General features: G+C 43.5%; 1 protein-coding gene across 1 annotated transcript in view; it reads left to right on the top strand.

Annotated features, from left to right (window-relative positions):
- The window catches only part of LOC100755213 (solute carrier family 22 member 21), a 56,324-nt gene extending 37,713 nt beyond the window's left edge, over positions 1–18,611 (top strand). The window contains exons 9-11 of the mRNA XM_035447739.1: positions 6,254–6,436; positions 15,792–15,927; positions 18,539–18,611. Of these exons, the coding sequence (XP_035303630.1) occupies positions 6,254–6,436; positions 15,792–15,927; positions 18,539–18,611 (392 nt within the window). The remainder of the gene's footprint in view (positions 1–6,253; positions 6,437–15,791; positions 15,928–18,538) is intronic.
- Positions 18,612–21,017: the final 2,406 nt, after the last annotated feature.

Raw genomic sequence — 21,017 nt, 5'->3', positions numbered from 1 at the left:
GGATTTTTTCCTTGAAGCCAGATTTGAACCCAACAGGTTTTCATTTGAGAAGTTCTGTCTGTCCCCACACTTTTATCCTCTGGGAAAGAATCTGGATACTTTGGATGGTAAAAGTTCAACTTGGAAATCAATCGTTGTACTGATTGCAGAAGCTGAACTCTTCCCCCAAAGCAGTACAGAGTCTCCTGGGCTGCTCTCAAACCTCCCCAGGCTTGCCGGTCTTAGTCAAACAAAAGGCACGCCAACTCATCCCCAAAGCAACACACAGTGTGCAGGAAGTGGGACTCAAGATCAGGGCCAATGACCCTCTCACCCCAGCTTTCCTCCAGTCTCCATGTCATTCTCAGGCTTAGCGCCCTCGGCCTGCCTACAGACTTCTGGGTAAAATGGCAGCAGCAGCCTCCTCCATCCCCTGAAATGAGCTGCTTCCCTGTTTCACACAGGAAAACCTCACTACCTCCTGTCTTCACTGGTTCCTTAATTCGGTATGTCCCAGTACTTCTAACACCAAACCCAATCGCTATCACACCCACACCCACTCCTGCCAGCCTGTGCTGTAACAGGGGAGGTGATCCAGTGGGAACTAGGATTGCTATGTAAAATGAGAAAAAAATTGTTTTAATTTTTTTAAAGTTTAATAAAAAAAAAAAACCAATGCTGGCATTGTCCAGAAATTTTTTAACAGGTTTATTTGTTATTATTATAAAGTTGAATTGTTGAAATGTGTTCACTAAAACAGTCTACGTGCATTAATGCTTTTACGTCTTGCATTTACATTAAAATTTTACACACAAATGAAACTGGGAAAAACTACCAATAGCTAATTTCTGCCCCCTATTTTTCCACTCACAATCATATACTTAGGTACCTTTTGACACCATGGGAGAAAAAAAAACTCTAACATTCTGAACTACTGATAACAGGACGAAGAGGGAAAAAATATCTTTTGAGAATGAAATTTTTCTTCTCAGAGTGGACTCCTAAGCATGTTCTCTGTATATGCTGCATGCTAGCTAGATACCTTTCGGCATAATTGTTATGCATTTGGCATAGATAGCACACAGGTTGGTAGCTTCAAAACTGCCCACCAGGTAGGCCTCATTTGCCTCCTGCAAGAGGCACAGATCTGTTTTGAAGTCCTGAACAATTTCTGGCACCCAATGCTGAAAGGGAAGCTTGTAAATCAGAAGTTCAGTGGATTTCTGATAGCATCTGATTTCACGGAGTACCACAGCACCAGGCCTGTAACCATGAGGTTTCCTCAAGCCTCCAGTAGAGGGAACACTCTTGTCGGTGGCTTTTGCAGCCAGTTGTTTTCTAGGTGCTTTACCACCTATGGATTTGCAGGCTGTCTGGTTTGTAGGAACCATATTGTGGGCGCCTCCTTATTCACCTGCTTCTCCTTCGGCTGGAGCTCTGCTAGTGAGAGATGCCGCTGGCACTGGGGGCATCGGTAGCTTCGAACACCTTTTCTCCTTTTTATTCGGCCCTACACCCTATCCCATACCCTGGTGCCATCCACATTTAGGGTAGATCTTTCCTCCTCAGTTAACCGAATCAAGAACCTTCCTCGAAAATATACCCAGAGATTTGTCTGCTGGGTGATTCGAGATCCCATCGCGTTGACAAGCAATATTAACCATCGTCGGGGGACTAAGCATAGAGGAGCCCACACCCTCTCCCCCATTGTGATGTAGGACACGCCCCTTCAGCCCATGCTAGCAGATGCCCATTTCCCAGGATTGTTCTCTGAGTTAGAATCAGCTGCAGGCCTCAGTTGCATCGAGGTGCATGTCCTGCTGCCTCCTCATGGAGTGTGCCTAGTGGTACCTGGGCACACTGGGCAGACCGCCAAAGCTTTGATGCAAAGGGAAGGGCACCTATTTCATGGAGGAACCAGTGAGTGGGGATGATCTCCTAGGGCTGCTCGTGGTCTCTCCAGAGCCAGGACATGGCTTTGATTTGGATGTGAGAATTTTGTTCTCAGGAGACATTGAGAAGCCAGGCTTTGTCTGAGAACACGAGTCTATGGGATGGAAAAGCTGAAGTCATCTCTGCCACCATTCTTTTTTCTAGGTGAACACAGAGAGTCCAGAGTGGATCCTATAAAAAGCTAGGACTCCAAGCTAGGATACTGTGCTAGAATCCTGACCTGAGTGACAGCACTGTCCTGAAGACCTACTGCTAATGACCTGCTGTGCTGCTTGCTGCACGGGACAGAAACCAGCTGCCAGCATGTCCTTCCTTAAACACTGCCAACTGCACATGGCCTTTGCACTGGTCACTGGGTGTGTGCCTAGTGTCTGCACTGCCACTACAGGTCAATTCCCAGCAACTACCTGGTGGGTCATAACTATCTATAATGAGATCTGGTGCCCTCTTCCAGCATGAAGGCATACATGCAGTGAGAACATTGTATACATATAAATAAATAGATCTTAGAGAGAGAGTTCTTCTGTTACTCATGGATTGGCCCAAGTGCTGTGAATGATAGGCACATTGTACCAAGGACCAAGCTGCCCCGAGCAAAGGGCAGCCAGAGGCCGGCACTAATGAGCTGAAGGCTTAAGAAGAGTCTTTCTGTTTTCCTATAAAGAAACAAAGGAGCTCTTTCCTGAACTGCTCATCCTTGAGGGTAAGACTTGCAAAAGCATCAGCCAGTAGACTGGGGTGGGGAATGGCTGTGCTTGGGCAGCTGTGCATTTGCTGCTTGCTTAGAATAAGGAAGACTCCAAGAATATGCTACCCAATACATCTGAAGGAAATCTACAGAGACGGTAGCGTCAGCCTCACCAGGCTCCACCAGTGTCCGACATAATCAGCTCGCATTGAGATTTTTGTTGCTTCAAATATCAAAGCAATTTGAAAACACAGATCCATGGCCCTGAGGCTGAGAATGGGAGAGGCACTTATACAAAACCACTGCAGGTGGTTTGGGATTGTTTTAATGCCTCAATTCACATTAAAAGGCTAGGCAGGGAATGGTCACAGATGTAAGTACATATATGTATTAGGGGACAGGGGCAGCAATGAGAAAGGAGGCCACACATGGACTATGCAGAAATCTCTGCAGTGCCAAGCTGATCAAATGCTAGAAAGCCAAGGTCAGTGATGACCTAGACCCTTCCAAAAGAAAGAAGAGAATCACATGGAGCTAGAGGACCAGCAGTTCAAGGTCAACTTTTATTACATGGTAATATTGAGGCCAGCCTCAGCTACATGAAGTTCTGAAGAAAAGGGGGAGAAGAGGGGCAAGAGGTGAAAATGGAAGGCAAGAGGGAGAGGAGGAAGAGAGAAGAAAGGAAGGAAGGAAAAAAGAGAAAAAGAGGCTATGTCTAAGTATAACCTGGCCAAGAAAACAAGATTGAGCCAGGAGAGTAGCTAAGAGAGTCAGAGAAACACAATTAGGAGCTGAGGGGATAGCTCTGGGAATAAACTATTGGGAGCACAAAGGTCTTTGTGCCCACAGATCACTGGGAAACCAGTAATGTTAATCACACATGGTTGTTTCCTCAAAGGAGGAGATACCTGTTTTCAACCCAGAAAGCTGAGAGTGGAAGTTGCTAATGACCTGGTGACCATTGCTATCCATAGATCAGACCTCACTAAAATCTCCCAGAATGTTTATCCGACTCGCCCTCCCTACACCTTTACCTTTTAGCTTTGTTTTTCAGTCACTAGAACCCATCCTTAGGGGAGATGTCAAATGTACTTTAGAACACAGATGCTATCTCAGGCAGAGAACCACAGCAGATCCTAGGCCTTAAGCTACATAGAACTCATCTTGGTGGTCACATGTACTTCGAGTTGAGCTTCAGTATAATTATGCATCCTTGTGCACTGGATTATATTACACCAATACAGTTAGATTTTTCTGTGGACCACCAGCTCACAAATAACAACTCGAAGACTTATTAGTTATGAAAGATTGGCCTTAGCTTAGGCTTGTTCTCATCCATCCCACACCTGTTTCCTCTCCATGGATTACTGGCACATCCATGAGCCTAGATTCCTCCTTCCAGTTCCCCTCTTTCTCTATGCCCAGAAGTCCCGCCTATTCTCTCCTAACTAGCTATTGACCATTTATCTCTTTATTGAACCAATCAGAAGGCTCCTTAAGCAGAGACACATCTTTACAGTGTAAACAAATATTCTACAACATACCAGGAAACTTTTGTCCAAACTGTACTGTGTTTAAATATGATTACAATAAACAGCCTGGTATCAGACTCTCTAGAAGTTTAAACCGGCATTGACTAAATTAGGCTGAACTGAGTTTTCCTTCTTTGTGGGCCCAAACACAGCTTACATACTTTCTTGCAATTTGTTTACAAGTTTGGGCTAGGAGGCTGGGATGATAGCTCAGTCTTATTAATGTGAGTGCATTTTACCAGTATAAAGGCATGAGTGTGACCTCCAGAACCCATATAAAATGACCTGGGTATGTTACTGGACACTTATAATTCTAGTTCAGGAGAAGCAGAGACAGGCAAATGCCTGGGGCTCCCTGTCCACCAGCCTTAGCCTCTTCAGTGAAGCCCAGACTAATGAGACACCCTGTCTCTCAAAAACAGTGTATGGTACCCAAGGAGGGTTAATACGCAAGGTCCTCTGGCCTACACACACACACACACACACACACACACACACACACACACACACACACACACCTGCATGCACACATGCAGTGTCTACACAAAAGAATTTTGAAACATTTTTATTTAATCCTATGACAACCCCCCCCCAGTCATCTTCTAAAAGGCCAACTCATCATTGCATGTTGTATAGATAGAGCGAAACGTCATACTGTGCCCTAGAAATAAAATTTATGTATTGAGTAACAATAAAAAAGTATTTTCTTGGGCTGGAGAGATGGCTCAGAAGTTAAGAACACTGGCTGCTCTTTCAGAGGACCTGAGTTCAATTCACAGCAACCACAAGGTGGCTCACAACCATCCGTAATGAGATCTGGTGCCCTCTTCTGACCTGCAGGGTTACATGCAGACAGAACACTGTATACATAATAAATCAATAAATCTTAAGAATAAATAAATAAATCTTTTTAAAAAGTATTTTCTTTTAAATCAGGATGGTTACATTGTTAAAATTCTCTAGGAGAGCCAAGGTTGCTAGTATCAAATCCTAATGTTAGGAAAGGAGCACCATGGGAAAGGAGAGAACCGACTCCAGCATCGCTTGCTCTCACCACACACATGCCCACAGAAATAAAAAATAAATGTGGGGGTGATACAGTAAAACTAAGTAATAACAAATAAGTCCAAAGTCAAAAATAACACAAAGGGGGAATATATTTCCTTTTCCTAGTGTGACTATCTTCACTACACTATTTTAACAACAGTGTAACTGTTGTTAAAATACAGGCTGATATATTATTGATACATTGTAATATAAAAACTGTTTCTTTTGTTTCTCTTTAGCTTTTTAACCCTTGCAGTTTTAAACCCAGGGTCTTAACACTAGTGAAGAACTCTACCACGGAGCCATATCCCCAGCCCCCCCCCCCCCCCCCCCCCCCGCTTTTGAGGTAAGCTGGTGCTAAGTGACCCAGTCTGATCGCGAACTCATTATATAACCTAGGCATAACCTAGGCCAGCCTTGAATTTGTGATCCTCCCACTTCAGCCAGTGAAGTGTTAACAGCTGGGATTATTAGCATGCACCAGGATCTGGGGCTGGCTCAGTGGTTACAGCTCATGAAAACCAGAGTTCAGATGCCAGAACCCAAATAAATGCTGGGTAGGAATGATGGTTCACATGTAATTCTAGCCTTGCAAGCCTACACACATGCAAAAGCATGCAAAGAGCATATACACATGAACACCACACACACACAAAATGGAAAAATATCTTTTTTAAAAAGCTTGCACTACTGAGCCTGCTAGATCTATATTTCTTCATAAGAGAAACCAGGAAAGGAATGACTGGCCCTCTCTTTAGAGATGAAATTTAATTGTATTAACATCTAACAACTCACCATGAAACTTTTGTAACAAATAAGACAAGTGGACAGAGGCTACACTATGCATTAATAATCCAAAATAAGAGTAGCTCCAAGTCCAAGGCCACACATCGCCTCCATCTCCAACCATCTGGTGATGCTGATATTTCAGGACAGAGTCCTGTCCCCTGGTACTTTAGGAGGAACCACCACATTGCAGCAAAAAGGACAGTAAGGTGACTGAGTTCAGTATCGATCCTAGAAGCACCTTGTCTGAAACGAAGCTCTCTTCCAGATTATAACTTCGTGTCCATTGGCCTGGTGATGCTGGAGAAATTTGGGGTCACCTCTGCCTACTCCATGCTGTACGTTTTCACTGCAGAGCTCTACCCAACCCTGGTCAGGAACATGGCTGTGGGCATCACCTCCATGGCTTCTAGGGTGGGCAGCATCATCGCTCCCTACTTTGTTTACCTGGGTGAGATGCATCTTGTTCTGTCTTTAAATTTGTTAATTTGTCTGTGTTTTTGCATGTGTGTATGTGCATTTGTGTGTGTGTGTGTGTGTGTGTGTGTGTGTGTGTGTGTGTGTGGTGTGGTGTGTGAATTCAGGTGAACATATGCACATGGTTGTGCATGAACATGAAGGTCAGAGGACAGTGTCAGGTGTCAGTCCTTCCATGCCACCTTATTTAAGACAGGGTCCCTGTTGGTTATCATCTGAGGATGCCTGGTTATCCCTGTAGAATGAGAGACTTTACCTGGGGATATGCAACACAGGCATCTACTAATGCCAGAAAGGAAACCCACAACACCAAGGTAACCAAAATCCAATGTTGGTGAGGCATGACTCTATTGGGGTTGCTAACAGGAGTATGGATGAGGGGTTACTTACAGAAAGACAGGTGATTCAAAAGCAGCTGCATCACTAAAAAGCTCCCTTCCCCCCAACACTTGAGACAGATTGTGAAAGCTACAATCCTGGAGATTTTTGCACAGTTTGCAGGTAGCTCAACAGGTCCCAGAATTGCTTCAAGGCAGCTCAGATAAACTGTCTCCTTGGCAACCCTTATTGCTTCTATAACCTTGGGGAAGGAGGGGTTTGTGCACCTGGTCAGTTTCAGGGACTTCCTGAGACTCTTGAGTTGTTGACTTCCTTAGTGTTAGCTGGCCTCCTGGAATACTGCTACACCTCAAGCTTGATCCTGAGCGTCCAGGAATTCTTCTGTCTCAACCTCCCACAGCCCTGGCTTTCACAGGAGTTCTGAGGCTCTGAACTCAAGCCCTCATGCATATGCTTCAAGGGCTTTTACCCACTGTGCTATCTCCTTGGCCCTTAAACTAAATGGTTTGTGTGGGGTTGTTATTTCACTCACAGTTCCACCTAACAGTTCATCAAAGGCAGTGAAGGCAGGAATTTAAGCAGGATAGGATACCTGGAAGCAGGGCCTGATGCAGAAGCCATGGAGGGATGCTGCTTACTGGTTTGCTCTCCATGGCTTGCTCAACCTGATTAAATGGCTAAAGAAATAGCTCAAATTGAACCCGAGAAAACTAAAGTTTTAGCACTTTTCTGCAAATAGTAAATACAGCCAGGATTCTTCTTTTCAAGCCTTTCTCTCTTGTGCATAAGCTTTTCTGTACGTTTTCACATCATGGTAACCTGGTTAGCATTTCAAGTCATTGTCTAATATGTTGTCTAAAATCCTTGAACTAGTTTAAAATAAAAGGTAAAAAAAATGCTCACTATGAAAAACCTAAATACTATAGAAAACATTGGAAAAGGTACTTTCTCCTCTTAGCTCCACAAAGAACTCTAGAAGTAACCAATCCAACAGTTTAGTGAATACAGTTTCAGACGTGCTTTGTGTGGTATAAACATGTTTCTGAACAATCAAAATTATGCATTAGGTATAACTTTCTAAAACATAATATTGTATCAGAATATCCTTTTCATTTGAGTGTTTGTTACTCTGGATTTTCTTCTTAATAAGTACTGTCTTCTAATATATTCCTGTAGATAATTTTCTGAACCTGGTTCCCATGGGCTGACAGGCCAACTCCAGGCTTTTATATCCCAAATTCTCCAAAAATCAGAAACATCTAGTGTCAATACTTAAATTCTAGAAAGGCTACACAAATATCCCAAAAATCAAAAACAAAACAAAACTATGAAATCTGAAATATTTTATCACCATTTTTTATTTTAATGTATTTATTATTTTATGTATATGAGTCTATTGCCTTATGCGTGTATGTACACTATGTGGGTGCCTAGTGTCCGTAGAGAACAGAAGAGGGGGTGAGATCCCCTGGAACTAGAGTTAAGAATAGTGTGAGTCACCACATAGGTAATGGAAATGAAACCCTGCAAGAGCAGCAAGAACTCCTTACTGCTGAGCCATCTCTCCAGCAAACATTTTTTTAAGGGATGGGCAATCCCTTGAAAAAATAAAAAGGACAACGTTTTTAAGGGCTACTCAAATGGTGCAGAGAATTGAGTCTCAGCCATTGGTGCATTTCCTTACATCCATTTACATTCATGGGTACAGAATAACATTCCTGCAGCAAAGGGAGTCTGTTTTTAAAATGTCATAGATATTGTTAAATAGACCTCTAGATGTACCAATTTATGTTTGTGTGTTTAGGTGTGTTTGTGTGTGCCTACGTGCACGTGGAGACTACACTGTGCAAGCGGAGGTCAGAGGACAACTTGCATTATCAGCACTCTCCCACCACCCTGTGGGTTCCAGGGATCAAATTCAGGTCAGCCTTGGCAATAAGTGCCTTTACCCGCTGATCCATTTTGCTGGCCCCTGTTTTTTCATGTATTTATTGGCTATCCCACTTGTTTTTAGTTTGTTTTTTGTTGACTGCTCATGTATCATCCCAATCTTTCCAATGGTTTACATATCTTATTCTTTTCTTTCTATTGTTTAGTATTGTGTGTGTGTGTGTGTGTGTGTGTGTGTGTGTGTGTGTGTGTAAGAGAGAAGGGGGAGGTGGAGAGCGACAGATACAAGGTGATGTTGGAGAGACAGGGAGAGACTGGGAGGGGCATGCTTGGGCCACAGTGTTCACATAGAGATGAGAGGACGAGTTGTATCTTTGAATCTTAATGGACATAAAGAAGTACACAAAGGGCAGAGATGGGCGTCCGCACAGTTTGAGCGTCCCTTACCATAGGGACTCATGATTCTCCTTCCACCTTCTCTATCCTGAGGACTGAACTCAGGTCCTCCAGCTTGCATGGCAAGCACTTTTACCAGATGACCCCACTTTATGGGAGGCAAAGCCCATTTCAGCTAATTACACGAAGGAATTCCACTAGGCCAAGTTTAAAAGGTTACCTGTATAAGCCGGAAGGATTTTAAACTTGTGACAAGGGAAAAAGAACATCTATTCACTGTAAGGGAACCTTCACAAACATCAGAGAGCCACAAGCACTTAAACCCAGGCACCTCAGCTGACCGTGCTTGGCCAGGCCCTTCTCCACCAATAGCTGGTGTGTGTCCTGTGCTGGTCACACTGTGGACAAATCACTCTCCATACTCTGGCTACTCAGTTTTACAGCCCCATTGCAGGCACAGTTTATCTCAAAGCCCTTGCCAGTTTATTTTCATGACTCACGGTGATCCCTTGGACAGTACTGTAAGGGGTTTCCTGCAGTTTGTATATTGGGTTCTCTTTTCCTCCGCCTCCTTCAATTTAAAAAAAAAAAAAGGTTTGTGTGTTATGTGGATGGGTGTTTACTCTGCATGTAAGTGCACCATTTGCAGAAGATGGTGTCAGAGCAACAGGAATTAGATTTAAGGATGGTTGTGAGCCAGCACATGGTTACTGGGATTGGAACTTGGGTCCTCTGTAAGAGCAGCAAGTGCTCCTAAACTCTGAACCACCTCTCCAGGCCTAAAATATTATATGGATAGACTCGTCAGTTCAAAGGGATGGAAAGAGCAGAGGTTCTGACTAGCAGACATAAAATAGGATTCTTTGTTCTTGGTGGAACAAGCCTTCAGAAGAGCTGTGAGAGCAGGGGCCGACAGACATAGTGTAAGGAAAGAAAGGAGCCAGGGGCTGCTGGTGATTCCCTCTCATACCTGGTGGCCCAAATCTGGGCTTATTTTTTCTTTTTTCTGAGTGTGTGTGTGTGTGTGTGTGTGTGTGTGTGTGTGTGTGTGTGCATGAGCTTTTTGTAGCAAGGACATTAGCCTTTCGTATACATTTTGTAAGTATATTCCTATGTTATCACTTACATTTTACTGTATGATTATTTTTCCCAGTACAGAAATTTTTAGTTTCTCCAAAATCAATATCAAGAGGGGCTTTAGTGGCGTATTGTTCAGCAGAATGTGGACTACAGCATTCTGAATCAAGTCTTCATTAGGACTTAATTGGCATAGGTACACACCTCCATATTTTCCTACTCACATTTTTTGTTACCTGCCAGCTCAAAGACACACACACACACACACACACACACACACACACACACACAGATGAACTCTCAGAAAAGATACACTATAAATCCATACATAGAAAGAAACACATTTTCCTAACTTTAACATACCCTGCACAGCTGCCCTGAACACAGCTGCGGTGAGCATACTGTGACAGCATACTGTATAGGGCGATGCCATTTCTCACTGTATTCTCAACTACGCTTACATGATCCAGTGCTGTCAACTATGCTTACTTGATCCAGTTCTGGACCACTGGTTCACAAGAAGCAAAGCCCAAGAAAGAGCCCTTAGAAAAAGAAGCTATTCCTGTTAGCAATACAAGGCCACAGAGAAGCCTCAAGTGCAGTGTTTACCTTATCAGCCAAACAAATAGTACATGCATGGGTGTGTTGTTTTTCTGTTCTGTGTGCAGAAGAGCAGCAAGATGAGGGTCTCTTGTCCTCCTGTCCCAGCAGCTCCATAAAGAGAAGTGGAGTAGGGCTGGCATGGGCCTCAGTCAGTATAAGCCTTGCCTACTAAGCAAGCACAAAGCCCTGGGTTTGACCCCCAGCACTGCTTAATCCAGGGGTGGAGTCAGAGAGATGAGAGCAAGAGAATCAGATGTTTCAAGTCATCCTCTGCACATATCTAAGTGTTGTTTTTAACTAAGTCCTTAACGTTCTATTTTATCAATAAAGACTGGGGAGCCAGATGCTAGTGTGAAAACCTAATTGTTCAGGGAGGCAGAGAAAACACCCAGCTGCTCCTCCATCATCCCAGAAAGAAACTTTCTCCTGCACCAACTGAAACAAAAACTCCTCCAACTCGATATCCCTCCCTTCTACTTCCTGTGTGTATGTGTGTCTCTCTCTCCATCCTCCTGACTTCCTTTTAAACTCTATGGGTTTTTCCCAGTCAACTGGTTGCTTGCTCTGCCTCTTGACCTAAAGTTAATTTTATTTAACCCAGTTTACAATATTCAAGCACAAAACTCTTGGATTAAAAGGTGTATAGTAGGGCTGAGCCACACCACAGCGAGAAGCAGGTTTTTCCAGTAAATAACACAATCTCGGGGTATGATCAAATATCTTGCAACAGCTAAATCCTCTTGTTAATCCCAATGGTGAGGATAAGACCACTAATTTGAGTGGAATTAGAAGCAACCTTGATTTTTATTGGGGTGCACCAAGAGTTGGCCTGAAACTACCTGCTAAATTGAGTTAAAGAGAGCAGTCCTAACCGGGCGTTGGTGGTGAATGCCTTTAATCCCAGAACTCGGGAGGCAGAGGCACGTGGATCTCTGTGAGTTCGAGGCCAACCTGGTCTCCGGAGCGAGTGCCAGGATAGGCTCCAAAGCTACACAGAGAAACCCTGTCTCGAAAAACGAAGAGAGAGAGAGAGAGAGAGAGAGAGAGAGAGAGAGAGAGAAAGAGAGAGAGAGAGCATTCCTGAATCTACCTCTTGGGCCCCTTTTAAGGAGTAAAATCATGAGTAATTTTACAGAAAAGAGACAATGGAGCAATAAAGAAATTTTAAAAAAAAAACTTTTAAAAAGGTCATGTGATCACCCACCATGTGATTAGGGGGGTCAGGAAGGGTCAAGGTGTTCTCAAAAACAAATCAAGATGATGGGTTGGAGAAGGTAGCTACTCCCACTCCCTCCCCTCTCCCTGCTCCCCCACTTTCTCCTCACCCTGCCTCCCATCCATTCCTCAGAGAGGTAAGGCTTCATGGGGAGTCAACAAAGTGTAGCACATCATTTTGAGACAGGACTAAGGTCCTCCCCCTATATCTAGGCTGAGCAAGGTATCCCCTCAAAGAGAAAGGGCTCCAAAAAGTCAATTCAAACACTAGGTATAAATCTAGGTCCCAATGCCAGTGGCCCTACAGACAGTCCAAGCCACACAACTGTCACCCACATTCAAAGGGCCTAGTTTGGCCTTGTACAGGTTGCCCCACTGTGAGTCCAGAGTCCGTGAGCTCCCACTAGCTTAGGTCAGCTGTTACTGTGGGTTTCCCCCACATGGTCTTGACCTCCTTGCTCATGTTATCACTCATCCCTTTGTTGGACTGGACTCTGGGAGCTCTGCCCAGCGCTTAGCTGCGGATCTCTGCATCTGCTTCCATCAGTTGCTGGATGAAGGTTCTATGACGATAATTAAGGTAGTCATCAGTCTGATTATAGGGGAAGGACAGTTCAGGCACCCTCTCCACTGATGCTTAGGTTCTTAGCTGGGATCATCCTTGTGGATTCCTGAGAATTGCCTTAGTGCCATGTTTCTCGGTAGTCCTATAATGGCTCCCTCAATCAAGATATCTCTTTCCTTGCTCTCCCTCTCTGTCCTCCTCCCCCACTCCCCACCCCAGCCTCAGCCAACCTGTTCTCTCACGTCCTCCTCCCCTTCCCCTACCCCACTCCTCACCCTGCACCACCACTCTCCCAATTCTCTCAGGAGATCTTATCTATTTCCCCTTCCTAGGGGGATCCATGTATGTCTCTCTTAGGGTTCTCCTTGTTACATTCGCCCGTTTTCCCTGGTTAAAATGCTAAGTCAAAAGGGATTCTCTTGCATGGGGATGCCAATATCTCTCACTCACTGATGGGGGCGCTAGAGAGACAGCAATTCCATGATTGGAATTTCCAAAAAAGAAAATGGGGGAATGAAGGGACCTGCTCCCCTTTCGGCAGCCATAACAGCCGAACACGTGCTTGCCATAAACCTGCCTTGGTCACTTAGAGGTCAGATGCCTGTCTCGTGACAAGGAAACAATCAGAAGTTAGTCACTGGAAAGTCAGATGCCTGCCTCGTGACAAGGAACCAATCGAAAGTTAGTTAGTCACTAGAAAGTCAGATGCCTGCCTCGTGACAAGGAACCAATCAGAAGTTAGCTGGTGGTGCTATGCTTTACGACCCTGGGTGTGCTTTACGGACAACCGCACAGCAATGACGTAGAGAGCATAGCAACCACCCTGGGAGGGCCTATGGGCCATAACAACCCAGTTGACCAATCAATACAGGGCAAGCCCTCCAAGCCTGGAGGCACACCAGTCCTGAGCCTGTGCGTACCCCTAGACACTCCCCTTACGCTGCCCTATAAGATCTCTCAGGAGCCCCTAGGAGCCGTCTTTTCTAGCCATCCGCCATGGCGGGTGGGTGAAAGACCCGAGCTAACATGGGGTTAGCTCGTTAAATTACAATAAAGCCTCGTGCAGTTTGCAGCAAGCTCTCGAATCCGCCTGGTGATTGGGGTGACCGAGAACGTGGCCTGGGACCCCGGATACTTGAGTTTTCGGGGGTCTAACAGCCCTACCATGCTTTTGCAGACCTCAGCTGTTTCCCATGATCCCTTCATGGCTTTGAAACCATTATCACCTGGGTGACTCTTAAATTCTAAAGTTTAGCTGCCAGATCAAGGGACATTCTTGCATATAAAAGCTTAGCGGTGCATCTTTAATATCTTATTAAACCAGTGTTGTTTTTAAATCCTACCTTTTATAAACCTTGGTTTCAGGACACAACAGGAATTATCATACAAAAAATCTATCCCAATGCAAACTATGTTGGATACCTGTTGTTGCCTCCTTCGTAGGCCCACCCCATGTGATCACCTTTAATCAAGATGACAGTGAAATCACAAGACAATGGTCTTTTCTAAACCTAGCAAAGATGGCTGCCAGACATGTGACTGCCCAAAGATGCTGAAGTCACATGATGTCAACCTTCTCTAACCCTAGCAAAAATGGCCAGCCATGTGGCTCACTAAAAATGGCAACAATCCAAAATGGAATCATGACATATGGTTCCTTTAAAATTACCCATGCATAGATTTTTGATTATCAATTCCCAGGGTTACTAGTTTTAACTTTTTTTCTTCAGATTTTACAGATTCCTAACCACACCCAACAAAGTAAATTTATAAATCTCAAGGTACATACTGTTCACATAAACCAAGTCTAATTTTTCAGCTTTTCTGCTTTGCTTTCTTATCCCCATCACAGTACCAGGGATCAGACTGACACAGCAACATAAAGGAAACTTTTAAATAAGCATGACTGGGTCTAGCAAAAGAGGAGCCATAATTTAACTCTAGAGCCAGTTTTCAGCTATAACAGAACAGCATAAAACAATTTTAACATTATTTTCATCAAAAAACTAGCTGAACTCTTGCTAACCTGAATAGAGTGACCAGAGATATTCTGAGCCTCGGCCATAAATGCAGCCAGGGCAGTAGTAGTGTCTAGGTTCTGTCAGCAGTAGAGACAGCAAAAATATCCAAACCATTTCTGTATCAGCTCCATGTTTTCAACAAACTTACAAACACCAGAAAACACAGACAAAACTTCCCAACTAAACAAGGAGACATACTCTCGAGAGAAACAGACAAAACTTTCATGTATACACTAGAAAACACAGAGACAAAATTTTCCAACAAAACAAGCATACACAAGTGTTTTGAGAAATACACAAAACTTTCCAACAAGACAAACAAAACTTACCTTGGGGAAACAAACAAAACTTTCCAACAAGAACCAGAACCAGAATCAGATGGGTGAGTAACATCTTGCTAAATGCCCTAGATGGGAATATTGGGGTCCTGTCAAACCTCCTACACATTCCAGATGGGGATCCCACAGAATGGAACCAGACTATAACTCACCAGAAGGCCTTCATAGATGCTTGTTGCATCTCTCAGCTTGACACTTCACTCTGATAGTCCAAAAACTGAGGGGCAGCCTTGAAGCTTTGGAACATCTCAAGGCATATGCCTCCTGAAGGAGCTCCTCAGACCTACAGTTCTGGAGTGAAGGTCCAGCATTACAAATCGGGTAGGTGGTCTGAATCTCACTAAGGCCTCCATAAAATGTTAATCCCAACAGTGAGAATAAGACCACTACCACAATTTGAGTCAAATTTGAAGTAAGCTTGATTTTTATTTGAGTACACACAAGAGCTGGCCAGCGACTACCTCCTAAGTCAGGCTAAAGAGAGTCCCAAATACACCTTTTGAGCCCCTTTAAAGGAGTAAAATCATAAGTAATTTGGCAGAAAGATGATGGGGCAATAAGGAAATATTTTTTTAAATTTAATCACCCATCTTAAGTTACCTCCACCTAAGGAAGCGTTGACAGTGAAGACTTCTATCCAAGGAACATCTGTCATGCACAGTTGGGCAATAGCTTAGATCCTAACAGTATGCGAATGTACAACCAGGGGGTAAATAATTGTAGGAGTGCAGGCTGTGCAGCCCACTGGAACAACCTATGGTATTTTGCTGACTTTCCTTCTTCTGAAAATGTTTAGCTCACATCTGCTCTCACAGTCTGTCTGCAGCCTGACAAAATGACTCCCAGGAGTCCACTCACATCTGATTGCTGTTCTATGTTTCACAGGTGCCTATAACAGACTCCTGCCCTACATTGTCATGGGCAGTCTGACTGTCCTGATTGGAATCATCACGCTTTTTTTCCCTGAAAGTTTTGGAGTGGCTCTACCAAACAACTTGGAGAAGCTGCAGAAAGTGAGAGGGTAAGTAGCAAAAGGATTGGAAGAATAAACATGGGAGAATATCTAATATGGTCTGAAAAAGAGGATCATGGAGTGGAGATCATCGGAGGGGCACTGAAGAATATTGGCATGGCAATGGTGTAGGAATAGAGACCAGTGGAGCAGGACAGAGTTCAGGATGAAACCTAAGAAAATAAGAAAATTCAGAATATGATTGAAAACAAATGGTGTTGCAACTTAAAATCCTCTGGGAAGAGCAAGGAACACACACCTGTACTCCAAGCTTCAATGGAGTTTATGGTAGGAATGAGGGTCACATGAGTACAGGAGTTCAAAACCAGCTTTGACGGGACCAGCTCCCCATTTCGGCAGCCATAGCAGCCTAACATGTGTTTGCCTGACCTTGCCTTGGTCACTAGGTCAGATACCTGCCTCGTGGCAAGGAACCAATCAGAAGTTAGCTAGCGGTGCTATGCTTTATGGCTCTAGGTGTGCTTTATGGACAAGTGCACAGCAATGACACACAGAGCATAGCAATCACCCTGGGAGGGCCTATGGGCCATAACAACCAGTTGACCAATCAACACAGGGCAAACCCTCCAAGCCTGGAGGCACACCAATCCTGAGCCTGTGCGTACCCCTAGACACTCCCCTTATGCTGCCCTATAAGATCTCCAGGCTGTGGCTTTGCAGCATCTTTCCTAGCCGTGAGCCATGGTGGATGGATAAAAGGCCCGAGCTAACATGGGGTTAGCTGTTAAATAACTGCAATAAAACCTCTTGCTCTTTGCATCAAGCTTTCGACTCTGCCTGGTGATTGGGGTCATTGAGGTCCTGGACAGAGATCACGGGGGCCTGAGCCTCCGGGGGTCTTTCAACCTGGATCTAATAATGAACCCCCTCAGTGTCCATTCATCCATATATGCATGTATACATACATATATAAAAATAATCAGATATTTTTAATAAAGAAAAATTGAACCCTCCAAAATACATCAAGATAAATTCTGGAAAGAAAAAAATATTTAGGACTAAAAATACAAAATCATGAATTTACAAGAACAAAACAATTGGTGTAAATCAGAACTGAACAGAGAAGGGGAGATAAAATCAAGAGTTAAAGGTCATCCTACACAGGGAGACCCTGGCCCCTCACCAACCAATCAACCAACAAAAAACAGTAACAAAATCAAAGTCAATGTCAATAAGCAAGGGGAAAGAGATGAAGCACAAATGTAGACAGAGGCGCTATCCCAAGTTCTGCAATCTATGGGGAAGAGGTATTTCCAGCAAAGGAGAGGAATTGGCTGCTTAGAGAAGGTAGTATTAGAGGGGCTGGAGAGATGGATCAGAGGTTAAGAGCTCTGACTGCTCTTCCAGCGGTCCTGAGTTCAAGTCCCAGCAACCACATGGTAATGAGAAGGTAAATTTTAAGTATGTAGCACATGTGAAAAACAAGCTACTTATCATATGTATGAAGAAATAGAGGAGCCAGTGAGGTGGCGCAGAAGGTGAAGGTGCTTACACCAAGCTGAGCACCTGAGTTCTGATCCTTGAACCCAGAGTGGAAGAGGAGAATTGATTTCCCCAAGTTATCTTCTGTAGTAGAGACTGTTCTGTTACTGTGGTAACAGTACCATGACCAAGAAAAGCAACACATAAGCAGGAAGCATTTGTTTTGGCTTAGGTTCTGGGTGGGGACGCCTATCATAGGCTGATCAGCATTTCATCTGCACACAGGAAGCAACACACTACTGTCCAGGCTGTAGAGGCGGTCAGTGATTCAGAAGCTCCCCAAACCCCACTGTCTGCAGATTCTCCATCCTGTGGGCCTGACTGGCCATCAACTCTGTCCCCATCCTGCTCTTCTCTGCAGAGGCTGAGAGCACAAAGCCACAAAGGTCTGTGCTCTTAGATCAAGGCTGCTTCTTTCTGACAGTGGGTCCTCATGCTGGGATAACTAAGAGCCCCTCACAGAACCAAAACGACACATCACCCCCATCACTCAGGAAACCACAACAGACTGAGGATCTCTGTGCCAGGACCCAGAGGCAAAGACCAAACATCCTGTGACAGCACAGCTTCTTGGCCATAATGCTCAGTGGCTTGGTGGAGAAGTTGAAACTCTGAGTTGTGTCTGCCTGGCTTTAAACTCATGACATAAACTTGGGAAAGTTATTTAAGTTTTCTCAACCTTCAGCCTTTCCATTTATTACAAGGGAATATTTCATGTGGCTGCCTAGAGCTTCTATGAGAGAAAGTCTTAGCCATGGCTGGCCATAATAAAGTATGTCCATCTGTGTAGATAGTGGTCTGTCACAAATTTGTGCGGGTGCCTGTGTTTGATAAGAGTTCAACTAATCATTATAATTCCTCAGTATAATTCTTCAGTATTGCTATGAACTTCCTGCTACCCCTCTATCCCTTCTTCAGGGAAACTAAAGAGCTTTGTGTTTAATTAGGAAAGTAGCTTCAAATCATAAAACATGAGGTCTGCACCTGTTAGGTTCTTTAATTAGAGTTCACAGGTTTTCATTGGTTGAATGGAGAAATGTTTTCTGATGTCAGTCTGGTGTTTTAAGGAAAAGAATCCTAACTGTTTAATTTTCTTTAGTAGTTGTTTTATTTTCAGGTTCAGATATGGGAAAAAATCAACTGCCTCTGTGGACAGAGAAGACCCTAAGGTTCTAATCACTGCATTCTAATAAGGGTTCCTCTGTTGGAGGATTGTGGATTGAGGAAAAAATTAAACAACAGATAAGAGATAGAGTTGGGAGGGCACCCAGTGAATACTAGGATCAGGCCCAAATTTATTACTCAAAACTCTTATATATCCCAATCAAAAAGGGGAAAAGGAAAAAGACTTCCTTACCAAGACACAAAGAACAAGCAAGTGTAATTACCTTCTCAATACCCAAAACATCAAGTAACCACACCCTAAATCAAGCATCCTGTTGTCAAGGTAAACATCCATTAGCTACACCTTAGACCAAATATCCTGTTGTCCAGGCAAGACACACAATAGCCACACCTTAGGCCAAACATACTGTGGATTTAACCTTGAAGGAACAAAAATAGGCTTGAACTATCTGACCTTAAGTCAAGATGGAAGGGAGCCACTTCTATGGGCCCTGACAATCCCACCTTCTTAATTTAATTAATAACACCTGTGCTTCTGCTACAGGACAAAATATCATGTCTGTCTTAGGTTGTCTTCTTCCCCCTTTCAGCCTCACCCTTATTAGTACACACATTCCGCCATGCATACCCTGTCTTAGGCTGACTGGAGGCAAAAAGATCTTACAGTCTTTGACTACCAGCCTCTTTTGTAAAAGGTTAGAGTGCGTAGCTTGATGCCATGTACCTCTGAGCCAACTTTCCATGGAGAGCTCACAAGCAAATTGACAATGCCAAGCAATACCCATGCACTTATGGCTACAATACTTCCTATTAAGGAGTAAAGAATGAACAGCATGGAATGGCCTTTTTAAATTGGTCCAGCATGTCTCTAGCAGTTTTAGCTGCATAAAGATCCAAATTTGCTTTTTAAATCACATCGAATCTAAAGACTCATTTTCATCATGCCAAATTTCTATCAGATTGAGCTCTGACTTTTTTCCATCTGTAAACACTTTCAATGTAAACAAAAGTGGTTACAAACATTACAGGTCAATACCATAATTCTAGTATGAATATTAAGAGTGAACACACAATTGGCTAGATTACAATTCTCATAATTTTGATTCTACCAAAAGACAATAAAATGTTCTTGTGGTGGGTGTGAGTCTTTTTCATCCCTAGAATCCAATTGCATTGCTGCTTCTAACTTCCAAAGATAAGTCTGAGCTGCTACAGTCCCTGAGTACCAAATACCAGCAGCAAAGATTTTTTTCCCATTATTCCCCATCAGTTGGGGGATGGGGAGTGCTCCTTAGTACTTCTAATTTGGTTTCTTGACCAGTCTAGCACATAATTCTGAATTCCAGTGATATTATATTAAAGAGAGGCTTTAGTTACACATCAACTCTATAATCGTGTTCAATTGTTCCAATGGTCTCTTTCCCACAGATGGGAAGTCTCTGAGGTACCTGTTTTCCAGGCTGTCTATTTCTATGGGAGAAATGAGTTTCAACTGGCAAAAGTGAGTTCCATGTCCCAAGATACAGTGTGGATAAATGGCCAAACATTCAGTCCTTGACCATATGCAGACTAGTCAAAACTCACAGAAGTCTGGGGAGTTGCTGCAGCAGGTTTTTGAATCATCAACCATAATCATAATCTCCTTCCCTTCTCAGACTGCAGAATGATGACATCATAGAGTCAAGAACACAGGTTTAGCAAATCACTCCAACTCCTCCAGGAGGGTCTGGAGCATTCCTCTCCTCCACAAACTCATCAGACATCCAGGCAGCCATTGAGCTTCATTCATTTTCTCCCTGTGAAAAAACACAAACAGGACCTCGACACCATATCAAATCAGGATGGGGTCCTTTCCATAATCCAGTACAAGAATCTTTCCATTGACTTGAGCAAAGTCGCTCAAGTGCCATCAGGCCAAAATCTATCAATGGCAGATTGCCCTCAGGCATCCACATTCTAGAAATTTAAAGCAAAGAATGAATGACACATTGTGTGGAGCCTGGGGGTACAACTCCCCCTTATTTTTTTTTTTTTTGAAGTTGTGTTTTCAAGGAGCCATGGACATACTCCACCATTCCTTGTTCTTGAGGATTATAAGTAATGTCTGTTTTATGTTCAATTTTCCACTGGGAACAAAATTGCTGAGATGCATTATATATCCAGATCCATTATCAATTTTTATAATTTTAGGAATTCCCAATATGAAAAACATTTTAAGCAATGAGTTATCACATGCTTAGTGGCTTCTGTTTGTGTAGTGACCATCAAGAAATCTGAATATGTATCAACTAACACAAGTACATATTTTCATTTGCTAAATTTTGCAACATGAGTAATGTCCACTTGCCATAAATGATTATGAAGCAGCCCTCAAGGATTTACTCCCAAGGAAGGTACAGGCAAATACTGTGGGCAAACATCTCATTGCTTAACAATCTGATGAGCAGTTTCTCGAGTAAGGCCAAATTGTT

Source organism: Cricetulus griseus, chromosome 7 (assembly GCF_003668045.3).
Source record: "Cricetulus griseus strain 17A/GY chromosome 7, alternate assembly CriGri-PICRH-1.0, whole genome shotgun sequence".
Classification (NCBI taxonomy): domain Eukaryota; kingdom Metazoa; phylum Chordata; class Mammalia; order Rodentia; family Cricetidae; genus Cricetulus; species Cricetulus griseus.
Note: the sequence above shows the minus strand (reverse complement) of the source record. Positions and strands in the feature narration are given on the sequence as shown.